This window comes from Notechis scutatus, chromosome Z, assembly GCF_049901735.1.
Source record: "Notechis scutatus isolate UNSWTSFEM ecotype Mainland chromosome Z, rNotScu1.2, whole genome shotgun sequence".
In the NCBI taxonomy this organism is placed as follows: Eukaryota; Metazoa; Chordata; class Lepidosauria; order Squamata; family Elapidae; genus Notechis; species Notechis scutatus.
Window position 1 is genome coordinate 37,471,296 of NC_142025.1, and position 18,354 is coordinate 37,489,649.

The following is an 18,354-nucleotide window of genomic DNA, read 5'->3' on the forward strand; positions in this document are numbered from 1 at the left end:
TTTTCTTTTGATCCAGTTCTCAAAGAAAATAGAGAAACCAATAAAAAATATAAAAAAGGAAGCATGTCATATTCCTGTATGCTTTTGATTTGATTTTGTAGGCCAGTGTTCACACACCAGACTCACTCCATATGAAATGTTCAACTGCATAAATTAAAAGAAAATTCACCACACTTTTATCATCATAGAGTGACTGAGAATTCCCTACAGCTGTAAAATCCATATAGGGAAGCAGCTTTGTTTCCATGATAATCACTAAAGGGACTTCCTTTAGTGATACACTAAGCTATTCCATCTTTTTGATAAAGATTATCCTTGGATTGCAGTCAATTCAAGTGCAGAAATGTCACTTTTTCACTCATTCATATTCAACAACTATTACGACTGCTATCTTGCACTGTAAGCAGTGAGTCAGTCTTGTTAATGTCACAAGTCAACAATTGCAGCAATAGATAGCATTGACAACAGGATCCCTACTCTAGGTCCAAAACTGGGACGGAGAGCTAAGTATGGAGCAACACAGACTATTCTGAGAGTCTGCCCAGTTGTTTTTCCACAGGTGCATTTGCGGATTTTTTTTCTGGATTTCTTTTTCACTTACATCTCAGGGTTTTTTTTTTATTGGCTATAGCAAAAATGTATTAAAACTTACCTACAATTACTCATGCTCAGGTTTACATGATTAACTTTTATGTATGCAAACCCTTATGAAAATCAGAGCAGTAACATCAACAGTCTATGGAACAAGCATTACATGGAGCTATTCTGTTCTTATGAGCTACATTTTATTTTTCTCTTGTGGCATACTCTCTCTGTGGCTTAAAAAAGAGAAAAACTATTTTTTTCACCTCTTTAATTGGACAATCTTGAGAAAGACGTTCCTGGAGTTCTCTTTGTAGTTCTTTTCGGGTCCCCAATGACTGCTGGACTCTAAGGAAGTCTGAAAGCTCTTTTAGACCAGCATCTGTGAAATATTTGGTAAAATGATCCACATTCTGCCGGTTGGCTGGAAATAGTTCCTAGAATAGAGTAATAAAAAGAATATTATTTGTTTTTGTGGTCATTTTAAATCCTGTTCAGAATCATAAATAATCTGAGAGATGGGGGAAATACTGTATGTCATATACATCCTTACACACTTGCATATAAAATCCTTCATTAAGTTGCAGAAAGAGGCAAGAGAGTATACATTAATCACAAAGAACCTAGTTGACTTACCCAAGTTGCCACAGTTCAAAAACAGCACTTGGATAGTCACTGACTCTAGAGAGTTAAATGGCTGAGAATAACTGCTAGCTATTTAGATAACTATCAATCGTTTATCTGGAGGATTAAAGCACTTTAAACAGCAGAAGGGATTAAAGAAAGGAAACTGACATATGGACCAGCATCCAGTTCTGACCACAAATCATTTGAATAATTCAAACTGTTTTCCAAATTATTACGATGGAATGTAGTCGGCTGGATTCTCATGAAGGAGGGAGTGTATTCCAGTAACAGACATCAGGGTCCAGAGGGAGAGAAAGAGGTGAAGACAGTCTTCCCTAATGGTTGTCAAAGTATATACCTAATGGGTTACCCATATAGCCAATCTTTTGTGGTGGTCAGTAAGCAAATGGCACAGTTGTAAAGCAACCACCACGGCCATTAAGCGAATGCATCAGTCATTAAGCAAACCAATGGTTTGCTGTGGACTGATTTTGCCAGTTTTCTGTAAAAAACAAAACATGATCAAGTGACTGTGGAATGCTGCAAATGGCCATAAATATAGTCCTGTTTGCTGACCACCCATCATGTGGTCACATGACTGTGGGGAGAGCATAAGAACATTAGAACTGGACTGTTAAGTACACTTGGGAGGTTCATTATAACTTTGAATGGTCACTAAGTAACTGGTCATAAATCAAGGACTACCTGCATGCTTATTTTAGAATAAATCCAAGAAGCTATTTACTTTGAAGTAAGTATTAATCAGACTAGTTTACATTATTACATTACATTAAAATCTGAAATATAAGAAAAGGTTTACATAGATAATCTATGTGAACCTTTTCTTACATTTCAGATTTTAAATAACTGGAATGGTCTATTTGAATTTTTAACATCATTCTTCTCCTGAAAGCTGAAAATTCCCTGACCAGAGCCCAATACAGATCTTTGCATAAAGAAATTCTTGTATTTCTTTGTATAATTAATTTTAAGCGGCAATTAAGTAAGTAATTAATTCCTTAAATAGGAGATTATAGTGAATAATTAACAGAAGAAAAAAACTTTTTTATACTAGTCACACTAGGTGGGATTTTATTTACTTGAGGATTTAAATGCCCTATTTTCTACTCTTCACTTCTGGTACTTTTTAGTTGTTTTTTTTGTTTTTTTTTTACAGTACTGATGTTAGTTCCTTATTGATAATTTTCTTCAGATTTTATGCTTTTGCCATTTTAAAATTAATTATTTATATTTTATTTATCTAGAGTTTAAAATTTTTTACTTCAGGATTCCTAGAATAACTTGCTTATTGGTCACATAGATTATAAGAATAAGAATACTTACGAGCAGTCTCTTGTCTAAGTTAGCCTTTCTTAAAGAAGAGGTAACAGAGTTGGCATCTTTCTCAAGCATCCATGCTTTAAAAAGCTTGACAGCAAAAGAGGCTGCTATACCTACAGAAAATAAAATATCATAAGCAAAGAGACTGTGGTGCTTATTTAATTCAGTCTTATCTAATCTAATACTCTCTAGACATGTTTAGATCAGTATTTATTAACCTCACCAATGTTAAGATGTATAGACTGGCTAGGCATTTAAGTCCATACATCTTAAAATTGCTGAGGTTAAAAACTTATGTAATAAACTACTATTCTCATTATATTTTGCTGGCATAACTATTCTGGCTCTGAGGGGAACTGCAATCCAAAATCTCTGTAGGATAACGAATTGGGGAGGTCTGATTTGATCTCTAAGATTCAACATTGGTCAGACAGAATAGAGTGTATGACTGGCAGTCTCTCATATACTATAATATAATGGCTTTCATTGAAAGCCCGTACTGTGGTCTTTCTAAAATTGTAACGCTTAAACTATCTGCAGTAATACAAAATATAGTTATACATTTATACATATTCAGATTATACATATGCAAAACAATTTAGTAAACCAGAAAAAGATAAGTTTTCACTAAATATTTGGATGTCTAAAACTCATTATTTTACAAGAAAGCAAAAGAGAAAAGGAATGGAAGAAACATAAATGAACAGCATGTGTTATTTGGGCAAACACAAAATCTAAGCAGCTGAGTTATTATAGTTACCATATGCTGAGAACAACTAGAAATATACTTATTACATTTCTAGAACAGAAGAAAAACTCATCTGAATTCAAAATAGGTTCAACTGTGCCTGTCCATGGAGCAGTGTTTCTGATATTTAGCAGTTTTGAGATATGTGGACTTCAACTTCCAATATTCCCACAACCAGCTTGATGACTGAGAGAATTCTGAGAGTTGAATTCCATACTTTCTGAAGTTGCTGAGATTGTGAAACACTGTCATACGGGAATTTCATCAAAGGAGAGGCAAAGAAGAATCCTCCCTTTTGTCCCTGATGCAAATTGTTACATCCTGAAAAATTTAGATGAAAGAATTGCAGGCACCCCAAAATTGTAACCAAGTGGAAGAGAACAGTAATAGCCTTTTTATCTCTCCCTTAATCCAGACTTTCATGTGTTATTAAAAATAAATAAATTTTCAGAGATTTATTGAGGAATCATTCAGCTTTTCTTAATCCCACAATGAAGAGTCACCATTCTTTAGGGAGCAGACCTTTGGCATTGCATCACTATTATTAGAATATATCCTGTTACTTAGCCTTCTCTCAAAGATAAATTATACTTGAAAGTTGGAATACATATAAATAACACCCTGTTAACAAAAAGAAGCCTCAAAATATTTAATCAATGCAGAAGATAATGGATTTTAATATAAGAATTTTCTGTTTAAAAGGAAAACAACAGGAGAGAACTGGATTATCTCTTTTCTTTCTAATACGTTCCAGTTGCTAGTTTGTTTGTTTTTGATAAGAGAGAAGTACCAGCTATTAAGCACACTCATTTTTTTTTTTTAAAACAAGTTTTATTAATTTTTAAAACACACAAATTATCATTATTCATTACATGTTTAAACCTTTTTTCATTGTAAATTTAACAAGTCAGATAAATTATGATTCTGTTTTAAACCATTTCCATATAACATACAAAAACCTCTTATTCAATTTCTCTTTACTTCTCTTTACTCTTATTCAATATCATTATTATTATTTCATCTATTTCTTTCTGACTTAGTTACCATTATTCTCATTCTATATTTCTGCAAGCTTTTACTAATTCTCCCCCCCCCAAAAAACATATACACACAACACACAAAACATAAAAAAAATATTTTTGGAAAGTAACTTGGACCCAGGTATCTCTCTCTTCATGGACTTCAATTATATTCATACTCATCTTACATATCATTACTTATTTTATTTACCATTCTAAACCTTCTATATTAACTTCTCCACATATTTCACTCTTCTTAATTCTATCTTAATTAATCATCTTAGTTTGAATCATTATATTTGTATCTTTTGTCCATTTTTTATCATCCCTTTGTCTCATTCCTTATAAAAAAGAAGAAAATAAGTTTCTCCTGAAATCATTAATAGGAGTATGATGCCTTTCTATCTCCCCGCTAAGTTAATCAAATTAACCTTTAACATAACATCCAGTACCCAATCCGATTTTGCTTGGTACATTCTATCTAACTAGTACATCCAAAATAATTAAATACATAATTAGACAATAAATCCAAATATTAAAAACAAATACTATAATAAAAATTTTATAATAACATCAATACCATAATCTTATTAAACTCTTTAATTAAAACAGTATTCTAAACCTCCCCTATTATTAAATTTTAAAGCCAATCATTTTTAAACATTTTAACATTTTAATCTCTTATCAACTCTTAAACCATTACAATACTACCATCTCATCTTATGTACCTCGCAAAATCTTTTTAAAAAAATTATACTTTATCCATTATCTATAAAAATTCCTTTTTTTCATTTAATTTCAAAACATTGTAGCTTTTCTCCACCTTTTCCCTTTCTTTCTTCTCCCAACAAACCTTTCTACCCCCTTCTTCTAGCCTCTGCCTTACTGGCTTCCCTTCTCTGTTGTATTCCTTTTCCCTTTTGTTTACTATCATCATATTGATTTTGCACCTTATTTTTCCCTTTCTTAAATGTTTTTTAGATCTTAAGTCCTTTAGTTCTCTTCTTTTCTCTCTTCCTTCTTTCTTGATCAAATTCTGAGATTTATTAAAAATGGCTCCTTCCTTTCTTTCTTGTTCCTCTGCTGTCTTCATCTGTTGTAATGTTTGTTGATAGTTAGTAGCGCCATTTCTAAAAAAAGGAAAGCTTCTTCCACACCATCTTTACCATTTTTTTTGCTTGTTCATATTCTTTTCTTAGTTCCTCAACAGAAAAAGCCATTATAAATCTTTTCTTTTCTTTTCCCCTTCTTTCTTCCTACAACAACCAGAATATTCAAAAGAAAATAAAAAAAAAAGCAGTCCCAAAGTTATCAGTCAGTCCAAACCAAGGCAGAGTTCTCACTTTCTCCTTCTGGAGTAATATCAATCAAAGAGAAAGAAAGTCCAAATCTGTTTAAAATCTTATTGTAATATATTCTAGTCTTCAAATCCTTAAGGCATCTCCTCCAACAAAGTCTTAGCATACAAATATTTTCTTTTAATCCTCTCTCTTCCCACTCATCGCTTAAAACCAATTTTCACCTAAAAAAAATAGGTTTCTTAATATCCAGTTATTTATTCCGTAGGAAAAGAGGGAAAGCTATCCTTTCAGCACCATCAAACTGCCGCTTTTTTCCTCTTCTGGCAGGTATTATTCAGAAAGTCATACTTTTCAGGAATTTTATTAAATATGTCTTAGAGTCCTAGGAGCCAAGAAAAACTTTCTCCTTTCAAGCACTTTCTCCACTTCCTCCTGCGCATTCTTACCCGGCTGCCAGCTTCTTTGTGGCGGCCATTACGGACCGCCGCTGCACCGTCCTGGGAAAAGGGGGTTCTACTGGCCGGGGAGGGGTCTGCAACACCCCAAACCCCTCTCCGGATCCCCCTACCTTCAGCTGCCCCTGCAGGGCAGCCTAGCTCTGCACCCGTCTGGGTCGGAGCCCCAAAAAGCGGCTAGCGCGGCAGGGGGATCGCGCAGCTCGCAAATCCCTGCCGCGGCCGACAAACCGGAGCACACTAAATTTTATAAATACAATTGCCCTAACATGTTACTTTGGCCATTAGATTCAAGATCATTTTTTGGAAATACTGATTTCCTCTAACTTCCTCAGCCTTTTTCTGAGAAGGTAATTATTTTCTTTTAATGAACTAAGCCCTGCAAAGATACTTCTCATTAACAAAACAAAACCCATTAAATTCAGAAGATGACATTTAGCATTCTCAAATTAAATGCTAGTCACTCAATATTAACATGATGAAATAACAAAATTATCAATAAACAATTTATACAATGCGCAGCCTGTAAGGTTTCCAATTTATTAATATCTAAGAGGGAATGCAAAATACAAATCTGAAGAGATTGGTCCCTAATTCTAAAGCCACAAGATCAAGGATCCAAAATAAAGATAACAAAGTTATCCTATGGGAGAAGATAATGTACATCCTTTGGGGAAAGTGGGGGATCTCTAATTACCTTCTCTGACAATGCTGTCAGTGAAAAGGCTTGTTAAAATGGTAGCAGGTAGTATTCCATTAGCTAGTAAGATTCCAGTGAGGATTGCCAATTTTGCTTGCTCAGTTTCAGAAAAAGCTTTAAGAAATAACAGGAGGTGTGAGGCAACAAAAGAGGGACATATTTTAGGAAGAATATAAACACAGAAAACAACCTGAAGTGCCCAGGGCTGCCCAGAATAGTTAATGCAATAAATCTGACTTTGGAATTACCAAAAACTACCTTAAAAGTTAAAGCGCTCATCAGTTTATGAGAATGAACATTATATATATTAAACCAACTGAATGTAAAGTCAATCCAATTAATCTCTGCTGTGAAAGTAATTCAACATATAATAGGCAGAATAAGAATAAGCAGGGTAGAGATATTTATTTTGTTTCAGAAGAGGGAGAACACAGGTACAAAGTAAACTATTAATTACACTTTGATCCACAGCTTTGAATCAAAAGTTCAACATTGTATAATTATACATTGCTGACAACAAAATGCAATACATAGACAAAATGAATGATAATTGTTCTAATTCCTGGAAAACTTAAACTATCCTCTAATTTAAACATGCATTTCTGACCTTTCAACAAATCAATATGTAGACGCTATGATTCAAAATATTTGCTATTTATCACAGAGCTATGGTACACATATAACTTTCAATAATCATTGGCTGTGCTTGTAAAATAAGTAAAGGTAAAGTTGTATAAGCTTTTTGCACTTATCTAAAAAGAGCTTGATGTTTTCTTCTAAATATAAAACTTATATTCAGAATTTAAAAAAAAAACTTTTTATCTAGTCTGTGACTTTGTTAAAAACAAATTTAAAATGTATCTATTTTTTTATATTTTATTGTATTATTTTATAAAGATATATATAAAGATTTTTCATTATACATATTGATTGTATTTATTATCTATTGGTTACCTATTTTCATTGAGTTGAAACCAATTAGACTATTTTCCATAGCATCATCACTTCAAATAGTGCAAATGAGAGCTAATTTGTTTTGTGGTTAAGTCACCAAGCTAGAATCTAGGAGACTCAGTTCTAGTCCTGCCTTAAGCATGAAAGATGGCTGGGTGACTTTGGGATAGTCACTCTCAGCCCACCCCATCCCTCACAGGGTTATTGTTGTTTATTGTTGTGGGGAAAATAAGAAGAGGAAAAGGTGTTAAGTATGTTTGCCACCTTGAGTTATTTATAAAAATAATAAATATGGTTATAAATACATTTGAATAATAAGACTATTTTGTGGAATTTATTAACCATACTAGTCAAGACCTATCTATATCATTGCCTCAAATCCACCCTCAAATCCTAGTGCTTGCTAGCTATGCTTCTTAGCATAATCTCTTAATAGAAATTATTGGATTTGACGCCAACTCTCTAAGAGGGAATACATTTAAGGAAGTTCAGTTTATAGATGTAAGCAAAATATATTTAGTTATTGTTACTACAAAAACCTGAAAAATCTATGCAAATATGAAGCTATCATAAAAACTGATATTTCAGCACCCAAAGTAGTTTCTTATTGTATTTGAAACACATTAAAAACTTCTACATGTTAGAATAAAACTACCTTTTTAATTTCATCTTCGAATGCCTTTTCCAAATATTTATATCTTCTGATCAGCTTATTGAAGACCTAAACATGAAAAAATAAACATTTAACACCAATACAAACCAGTTATACAACTGTCATCTATAAAATGTTTACAAATAATGATAAAACTAAAATGTAATTAAATATATATTTATTTAATATACTTATTCATTAACTCTAAACACACAGACAGATGTATAATCCTTACTGTTCTTCAGTTTGTTTTTTAATAGTCAATTTTGTGATAACAAATTACCATGATGGTGGGTATACTACTTAATGCAGTGGGTAAAGAAGAAAGCAGGAACATAAATCAATATTTGCCATCAATAACTATTAAGCAATTTATTTCTCTACTGATTATGATTTATCCTATGGTAATAAAATATACTCTATCAGATATTATAAAGAATAAACCACTAATTTAGTAGTTAAATTCATTTATAGTCATTAACTCAAACTGAATCTTGAGGAAGGCTTCAAATATAATCCTCAATTTACTGTTAAAACAAGATTGGAGTTCTTTTCATAGGAAGGGATAACTCAGATTATTAGCATTAGCTGGCTCATCAGATAAAGTAATCTACCCATATAGACTAAACCATATAGTTTTAGCAACTTGAATTAAATAATTTCACATTGAATGTAGGACTACTTTTGAAAATGATCCAACTGCTTTAATTAATAAAAATATAACATTTAGAAAGCTAGCTGAACAGGTGAATGGGATTACAGGTTGTCCTCAATGGATAATCATTCACTTAGACACCATTCAAAGTTATGACACTACCCCCAAAGGTACTTATGGCCAGTTTCCAACTTACAGTCACTGCATTGCCTTTTGCGGTAGTTTATCCTAAAACAGACCACAAGGAAACTGCAGCAGCATCCATCTCTCCCACCCATCCCACAGGGTTCTTTCAGGCATTGGCCTATTCCCAAGCCAGACTCTACCTATGAAATTTATATAGCTGCTGATCTCACTGCCAGATCTATCTATCTACCTTCCTACCTACCTACCCATGCATCCATCCACCTACCTACCTACCGACTGTGTACCAATCTTAAATGACAATCTACTGTCTGACAATCTGATCTGATCTAATCTAATCTAACCTAGTAGTCCACTTGGTTTCAGTTTGAAAATAGATGACAATTACGGCCAGGAGGCTTTTGCAAAATTGTATCTGGTTTACCAGTTAGGACCTTTTCTGGACTAGGAGACCCTGGTTACAGTTGTTGTAAGCTACCTAGAGTTGCTTAAGATGGGCAGTCATATAAATCTTTTCATTAATGATACCTTAGTAATCTCTTGTTTGATTACTACAACCCATTCTATCAGGGGTGGGATTCAAATTTTTTAACAATCGGTTCTGTGGATGTGGCTTAGTTGGTGGGCGTGCTTCGGTGGTCATGTGACTGGGTGGATGTGGCTTGGTGGTCATTTGTTGGCTGGGCGTGGCCAACTGAATATCACTCACATCGAGGCACGCATCTCCTCACCTGGCCTCTCATGACTGTGGGGATGCTGCACCAGTCATAAGTGTGAAAAATGGTCATAAGTCACTTTTTTCAGTGCCATTGTAACTTTGAATGGTCACTCCACACAAGCGAAGTACCAGCAAAGGAGGGGGAAAAAACTCCAGAGAAGTTCCTAAGACAGGAAGTCTAGTCCTGCCAAGAATGTAATAAGGGTTAACGGAAAGGCAGTTTTTGTAAGCAACACCAGAATGTTTCCTTCCTGCTTTCCTTACAGGATTAGGCCAGTAATTTCTTCTAACCACCGGTTCTCCGAACTGCTTAGAATGTTAACAACCGGTTCTAGTGAATAGGTACAAACTGGTAGAATCCCACCCCTGCATTCTATTTGTATCTTTCACTGAACACCATCCAGAAGCTTCAACTACATTGCCAGCTTGCTTTTGGATTCAATTCAAAGTACTTTATTATAAGGCTATACATTATAGCCTTAGATAACTTAAGGCATTGTTATCTATGGAACCCTTTACTCCCAATGGCTTCTGCCCAATACATTCAGCCCAAGCTTGACTTTGTGGTCTCTACTCTTAGGAATTTTGATTTACAGGGATCACAGAATACAGACTAGCTTCCACCTTGCTCAAATTCATGAAAGCTAATAAAAATGAATTAGAAGTGGAATTAATATGGGCAGCAAATATTGTGCTTTGATATCTGAGTGCTTTAAAATGCTGAAATCTTCTTTAATTTCAGTTGTACTACTAATAAACTTTTAGGTGTGATGATGATGATGACATTTGGACTGGAATTCACATAAGCCCTAATAAATAATTAAATAGTTTAATCTGATCAATAGTATTTTTGCTGAGTATGCATGTATGCATTTATTAAAACATAAAGCTTCAGAATAATACTTCAAAATAAAAACAACTATGATCTATTTATCATCTGTCTCAATGTTTGACTGAACCTGAGCATAATGTCGGAGAGCATCATGATCTTCAACTGCAGAAAATACACACTGGTTTGTCATCTTGGTCTTATCATTATCATCTATTCTTGTCCCACCTGGAGCTGAAAAAGCACATTTAAAATAATCCCATAATTAAATCTTATATTATTCACATGGGAAAAAGAAAGTGTTCATTACACACGCTTATCTAGTACCTGTGTTCAGAAGAAACATCTGCCACATGAAATAAGGCTTAATACAAAACGTTTTCAACCATGCAACTACAACATAAGAAACAAGGCTTATAATGATACTGCCTGTAATGCAAACTCTAATGTTAGCTTCTATACTCAATACTATTTCACATATTTACAGTAATCATAGATATCCAAAGTTTGTAAAACAAACTTAAGATATACACCACATACAAAAAGGAAAATCAAGACAGGAACAATTATTTAACATATGGCTAACAGAATCAAGGAGACATGTTGCTAGAACTAGCTTTGATGGAAGTGTTGAAGTTTTCTATGTGACATAGGTACCTAGCATGCTGCCGGCTATCAAAATATCAAATAGAGTGTCAGCATAGCGCCGGTAATCTAGCCTTGAGCCGGTAATATCCAGAAACTTGGCTACCGCTTCCAGGTCATCACCAGCTTCATTAAGACCTTGGACAATTGTATCCCGGAAGACAGTGGGTTCAAATTTCTCCTTTTCATCTGTAATAGAAAACTACTATTAATAAGTTTATACAATGTATTACTTCCCTATATTTTTCAGCTATTTGCCATTCTTAAAATTATGCTTATTTAATGTATTAGTCTCTATGCTACTGAGAAAGCTGAAGACATTCTGTTCCATTTTCCTGCTATTTGTCTCTGTTATAATCAGTTTTAACTTGAATGCTTTTAAATTTATCTTGTTATAGAAATCCAAAGCAGTATTTTTAATACTGATTTTGCATACTTTCAAATTTATAACACAAACAGAAACTGTATGTTATTTTTTAATTGAATCAATTTCTTAAGGTTGACTGGAAGGGCAATTAACATTTCAGATGACAGCATTCTGTACAGGTATACTTTATATGCTTATAATAGCAATAAATAAATTCAGCAATTACTATAAAGCCTGTCAGATGGTCAGGTCATACCAATTTTATATCTGCACTTTTCTTTCTTCATGTCAAGTACATATCAAATTAGGAACATACCCTTCTGTTTCAATATAAGACACATATAGTCTCTTCTATTTCAAAGGAATTAACAGTTTATTGAAACAGGACAATATTAGTAAAACTTAAAATTAGCTTATTTTAAAGTGTGATAATTGATATAGTTTGACACAAGATGGGCAGCTACATAAATGTTTTAAATAAATCAATAAATGTGCTACAGTAAATCACAATGCACTTTGTTTTAACCAAATACAATACATAAACAAACTTCTATGGTTTATAACTCATTCAGTGCTGTGTGATCTCAGCAATAGTTTCCAACATACTATTAAAGCAAATTATTACTTCATTATTTTGTGTTTTTTGGGGGGAGGGGAATAAAACATACAATACTCTATAAAGTATAAGATACTAAAGTACTATTTCAGTATTAGTACAATAAATTGTTAAGCCTACCCCTCTTCCTTGTTTTGAACCGCTGGCCTGTTAGAACTGGCTTCTGATTCTTATTCATAAAATTTCTGGAATACAAAATTTAAATATTAGTTTAAAACAGAAATATTTTAAATCAAAAGACTATTAAATAATATTAAACTGTAAGTACAAAAGATTACATCACTGCATCTCTCAGTTCAATCCACCTCACAGGGTTGAAAATAGGAGGAAGATGATGTATTGGATATGTTCCCATGGTGGGTTGTTTGTAAAAATAATAAAGGTGGGATAGAAACCAACAACTAAAATAAATAAACCTTGATTTAATGAAAATGTCCTACAAAAGGCCATAACTGTTGCTGTAGAGAGGCTAAATTACTTTCATGTAATGCTTTCACATTGTTTGTGGATAGCCACATTGATTCTACATGCAGTTTATTGGGGATCATCCTAAGGGCAGCTTAGGTTTTTACATTCTATAAACATACATTGTGTTTCTTCATTATGTCCATCATTCTCATGTCTTAATATATGTCACTCTTCCTGAGTAACCAGAGTCAGAGTAAAAGGAAGAACTAAAAAGAATCCATAGAAATAAATTCTAAAAGAGAAATGGGAAAAAAAAACCTTTAAAAAATTGAAGAGAAGAAACCAAATTTATCACCTATAGTGGACTTAACAAATTGTTTCATTGTATAGCAGAAGTGTAATTCCAGAGATTATTTTTATTTAATATCTATATTTAGCTGTAAAATGCCTCACACTATAATCTGCTTTAAACCAGGTTTTATAAGGTAGTCACTAAAACTCTAGTCCTCAATCCTGCTGAGACAGCAGCCAGAACAACCAATTGCATTTGATTATAGCTACAGATCAAAGGAATTGTACAACACAAGTGGGGAATGCATTGCTAGACTGACCGAGCCTCTCTTAGATCACATTATGATGAAGACACATTCAGTTTATTGCAGGAATAAAATGAAGAGTATTATTAGTAAGTCAGATTCGTAAATCTGAAAAGTTTGGAAAGTCAAGATAAGATAAAAGCAAGTGTATTTTGTAACCACTATTGATATATTAAAGCAATTCCGATACAAATAGGAAAAGGACTCAAAACTGAACTGAACTGAATACTTTATTTAGCCAAGTGTGATTAGACACAAAAGGAATTTCTCTCTGGTGCAGAAGCTCTTGGTGTACATGTAAAGCAACAGAACACTAATAATCAATCATAATAAAACCAATAAGAGGGAGGAATACAAAATATAATAAATATTATAGCCATACTACATGGGTAAATACACATTTACATATTCACACAAATACACATTAGACAAGGTGAGAATTAGGTGTTCAGTGGAGTGATGGCCCAGGCAAAAAAACTCTTCCTGTGTCTAGTTGTATTGGCCTGCAATGCCCTATAGCAGTGGTCGCCAACCACTTCCTCAATAGCCGCTGGCTGTAGGGACGGCCCAGGACAGAAAAAGAACTGTCTGGTAATGGTGGGGGGGGAAAGTTTGTGCTCACCATCCAGTTCAGAGGTCCAGAATGGGATGGCGGGGGCAACATCAGTTTCCTTGTCCCTCTTGGTGCTCTGCTCTGCTGCCCCCCCATGGCCCCAGCCATCACTGCCCAGGGAAAGCGAACAGAAACATACTCTCACTGGGGAGGTCAAAAGAGCTGAGGTCAAGGAAGCCACAGGCAAGAGAAGAAACTGCCACCTTTGAAAAGCACCATTTTCTGTTGCCTGTGCCTTCCAATCTCTGCTCTTTGGCCCCAGCGAGAGCTATGTTTCTGCTTGCTTTCTTTTCCTGGGGGGAGGCAGCAGAGACGTCTGGGCTGCTCTCCCCCCTCAGCAAGCCAGGCCTGGAGGAACATGAATTACAGGCAAGTGCCAGAGAAAGGCGTGTTGGAAATGCCAACCCATATTTCCAGTGCGCTCTACTCTGTCCCGAAGTAGGATTGAATGGGGGAGCAGGGGAAGGATAGGAGGGAAGGAAAAGGGAAGGGATGGCTAGCTTTCCTTTGGTGTTGGGCAGGGACTGGGGAGACCAAATGCCCAGACCAAAAGAGCATTGAGGAAGATGGGCTCCTAATAACCAGCCTGTTTATGCGGGCGAGAGCTTGAGTTTTTCTGGGCTCGACACCCCCTCTTCAGCCTCCACACAGGGAGGGACCCTTCTCTGCTTGGAAGCGGCAGGAGAAACCTGGAGCTTAACCTCGGGGAATGCTCTTCTTATATGGAGGCTGAATGGGGGGGGGGTGTTGCCTGATTAGGAGCCCGTCTTCGTCAGCGCTTCCAGACCGGACCTCCTTCCCTCCCCCAACTCCAGGCAGCCACTCCTGGCAAAGGAAGGAGAGGTTTCCTCTGACTTGGGGGAGGTATGAGATGGCTCTGATTTTTTTCCATTTGAGGGGGGCCAGTTCTTCCTCGTTCAGATCTTCTCAGCCTCTAGGCACCATGTGGCTTCTTAAATCCTCCCTTCTCCCCCCCAAAAGAAGAGAGAGGCCTCTCCTTTCCCTTCGCTCTGCCCCACAGTTATTATTAAGCATCTACAATTTTGTTATAATTAAGCATATATATATATTCTTAAGTTTTCGCGGGTACTTACATGTAAGGTATTCAGCTTTGTTCGGGTATTTTCCCACGTCATTGAACACAATACAGAAGCCTGATGATGGCAGATGAGATTCTGCCGAAACGTTGCTACAACTTTAAAAGCACAACAATGACGTGGGAAAATACCCAAACAAAGCTGAATACCATACATACATACATACATACATACATACATACAAACATACATATATATGTTTTCCTAAGTTTTTGCGGGTACTTACATGTATGGTATTCAGCTTTGTTCGGGTATTTTCCCACGTCATTATAGTTGTACTTTTAAAGTTGTAGCAACGTTTCGGCAGAATCTCATCTGCCATCATCAGGCTTCTGTATTGTGTTCATAAGATGAGATTCTGCCGAAACGTTGCTACAACTTTAAAAGCACAATTATAATGACGTGGAAAAATACCCGAACAAAGCTGAATACCATATATATGTGTGTGTGTGTGTGTGTGTGTGTGTGTGTGTGTATAAATTTTTTATGTTAAATATATTATTTTTTTAAAAAAATCATATTAGTGGTGCTCAGGATTTAAAAGTATGAGTTTGATGGTCCCTGAGGTCCAAAAGATGGTGACCTCTGCCCTATAGCACCATCCCAGGGGGAGGAGTTGAAACAGTTTGTGACCAGGAAGTGTGTGGTCTGTAGGTATTTTCTGAACCTTCCTTCTGACACACACAATGTACAGGTCTTCTGTGGAAGGCAGAATTGCCTTTAGACTTTAGAAAATTTTGTATGATTTTCTTGTTTTCTAGGATTACTGTCTACAATTAACTGATTTGTCATAACATTTTAAATATCTGCTGAGAATAGTCAACACATAGCATCTCATTTGTCATTTGAAGGTATATCAGCACTTCCAATAAGGAACTCGGCACCTGGTTCTTGCTTCAGGTGAATAGATGGTGTCCTTAATTTACACAGAGGAAATAAATTTTTCAAAAAAATTATCTTCATTTGCTAATATTTTGGTTGGTGAAATATGCTAAATCTTCTGGAACTTACATTTAAAAACCATTGATATAAAATAAAACTTGGAAAGAATGAAGTATGGAATTATACACTTTGTTATCCTAAATACAGACCCTCAGAGATTGGATTTATAAATTGCCTAAGATATGATTTAACCATACAGTAGTTTATTGAATAAAACACAACTGTCTGGCTTTGTATAATATACTAACTCAAACAAAATCAAACAAAAGCACATTAAGGCTGAGAGTTCTTAGTAAAGAACTTAGGTAATTTAGGATTACCCTGTGAATTCAGATCTTGGCATTTCACAGTTTAGTTTTTATTGCAATGCATAATACAAACTTCCTTAGCGAACTGCTCAAAATGTGAAATAACAAAATAGCAGTGCAGTTGATATGAAAAATGTAAAAAGTTCAAAGTAAAGCACCCGATCTACTGCACAAACAGCAATAAATGTTCAAAGTCAAATAAAAGTACAGTGACTCATAAGCAGGACACGAATGGAGCATATGGAAGAAAAGAAACAGAAAAATGTTTCTATTCACATGCTGGAATGTGCTTTAATCTAACATCTGAATGCGATAAGTGGTTAACGACTGGAGAAAGCAAAGACAATAGGATGCACTAAATTGAATGATTTTGAACTGCATTTTTAAATGTCTCAAAATGGCATACAATGTCATGAACAATGTTATGGGAGCAGTATTTTAATGCAAGCATCTCCAATATGATTGCTTATATACCAGGATTGCTGTTATCAGTGAAATGGGCAGCAAACCAAACAAACATACTAAAGCTCCGCATGTATTAAAGGGAGCATCACTGGTGAAGGGGTTAAATATATTTACATTTAGAGTACTTTAATTTTTCAAAATGAGAATGTGTAAATTATTTTCTCCATTTTACAGAATGGAATAAAGGCTCCCTTGCGTGTTCATACTCATTTTCAAAATAATTTGATCCAGCTAGTAGTTATAGTGATGGTCCAGGAGTGGGGAAACCTGATTTTTAGTCTTGATAGATAGTTCTCAACTTATGAAAATTGAGGCCAAAATTTATGTTGCTAAGTGAGAAATCTGTTGTGTCTTTTGCCCCATTTTACAACTTTTCTTGCCACATTTGTTAAGTGAATCACTTCAGTTGTTAAATTGGTAACACAGTTGTTAAGTGAATCTGGCTTCTCTGTGGACTTTACTTGTCACAAGGTTGCAAAAGGCAATCACATTACCTCGGGACATTGCAACCATCATAGACATGAATCAGTTGCCAAGCATCCAAATATAAGTCACATGACCAAGGGGATGCTGCAACAGTCATGTGAAAATGGTCATAACTCATTTTTTTCAATGCTTTTGTAACTTCAAACGGTCACTAAACAAATTGTTGTCAGTTGAGAACTACCTATCTTTATTACATTTATATATTTATTAAATTTATTCATCACTCATCTTGTTGTCCTGTGACTTATTTTTAAAACTTTTAAAAATATACAACTTTGTTTTTATTTTGTACATGACAGGGTGCAGTACCCGACTGGAGAAAGTAGTTGGTTTCATATCAAGTTCATTTATTTATTTTAGGGGAAGGCAAAGATACATATCTTGGATGTAGGATATATAAAAAGGGAAATGAAAAACAGAAGAGTGCATGTATATTTCAACTACTGCAGGATATAGCGCTAGACAGGCTGTCACCTTATTAACATGGAATGGAACAGAAAAATGGATCAGACTGCCTAGTCTAGAGTTTCCAGCACTGACATAAGAAACCTGGATTGGCTTGTAAAGGAGTAAAAAGACTAGGAGGTAAACTCACTATGGGTAAGGAGATTCAGATGAACAGTGGAACATTGTGAACGAAAGGTTGCACTGGCAGCTGGCAGATAATAAGGAATTATAATGAGGAGAAGGAAAAGAATCTTCGATAAATTGTAAGCAGAAAGTAAGGAGAAGAGAGATATGAAAATTAAACAAACATGGCATTATACTTATCTTAATCTGAATGTTCATAAAATATACATAAAATTTTCACTTATTAGATAGAGAACAGTACTTCAGTAGCCTGTAGTTCATTTTATCCAGAATACAATATCCGTCATTTATTTATTTGTATATCTTTATATCATCCATGCTTTATTATTGTATAACTCAAAATGTTATACATTCTTTGTAGTTTCCCATAATAACCCAGAGGGGTTGTGCCCCCCCACCCCCAAAATGACTGGCCCAGAGTCACCAAGCCTAAAAAAGAATTAGAACTTATGATCTCCCAGTTTGTAGTGTAGCATTTGAACTATTACATAAAAC

General features: G+C 34.9%; 1 protein-coding gene across 3 annotated transcripts in view; it reads right to left on the reverse strand.

Moving 5' to 3' along the window:
• The window catches only part of BZW2 (basic leucine zipper and W2 domains 2), a 40,063-nt gene that overhangs the window by 12,997 nt on the left and 8,712 nt on the right, over positions 1 to 18,354 (reverse strand). For all 3 annotated transcript variants that reach the window (XM_026678031.2, XM_026678032.2, XM_087945185.1), the window contains 7 exons: positions 12,474 to 12,538; positions 11,383 to 11,559; positions 10,856 to 10,959; positions 8,383 to 8,448; positions 6,771 to 6,906; positions 2,554 to 2,663; positions 849 to 1,019 (listed from right to left, as the gene is read on the reverse strand). In XM_026678031.2, the coding sequence (XP_026533816.1) occupies positions 849 to 1,019; positions 2,554 to 2,663; positions 6,771 to 6,906; positions 8,383 to 8,448; positions 10,856 to 10,959; positions 11,383 to 11,559; positions 12,474 to 12,531 (822 nt within the window). In that variant the 5' untranslated portion in view covers positions 12,532 to 12,538. The remainder of the gene's footprint in view (positions 1 to 848; positions 1,020 to 2,553; positions 2,664 to 6,770; positions 6,907 to 8,382; positions 8,449 to 10,855; positions 10,960 to 11,382; positions 11,560 to 12,473; positions 12,539 to 18,354) is intronic.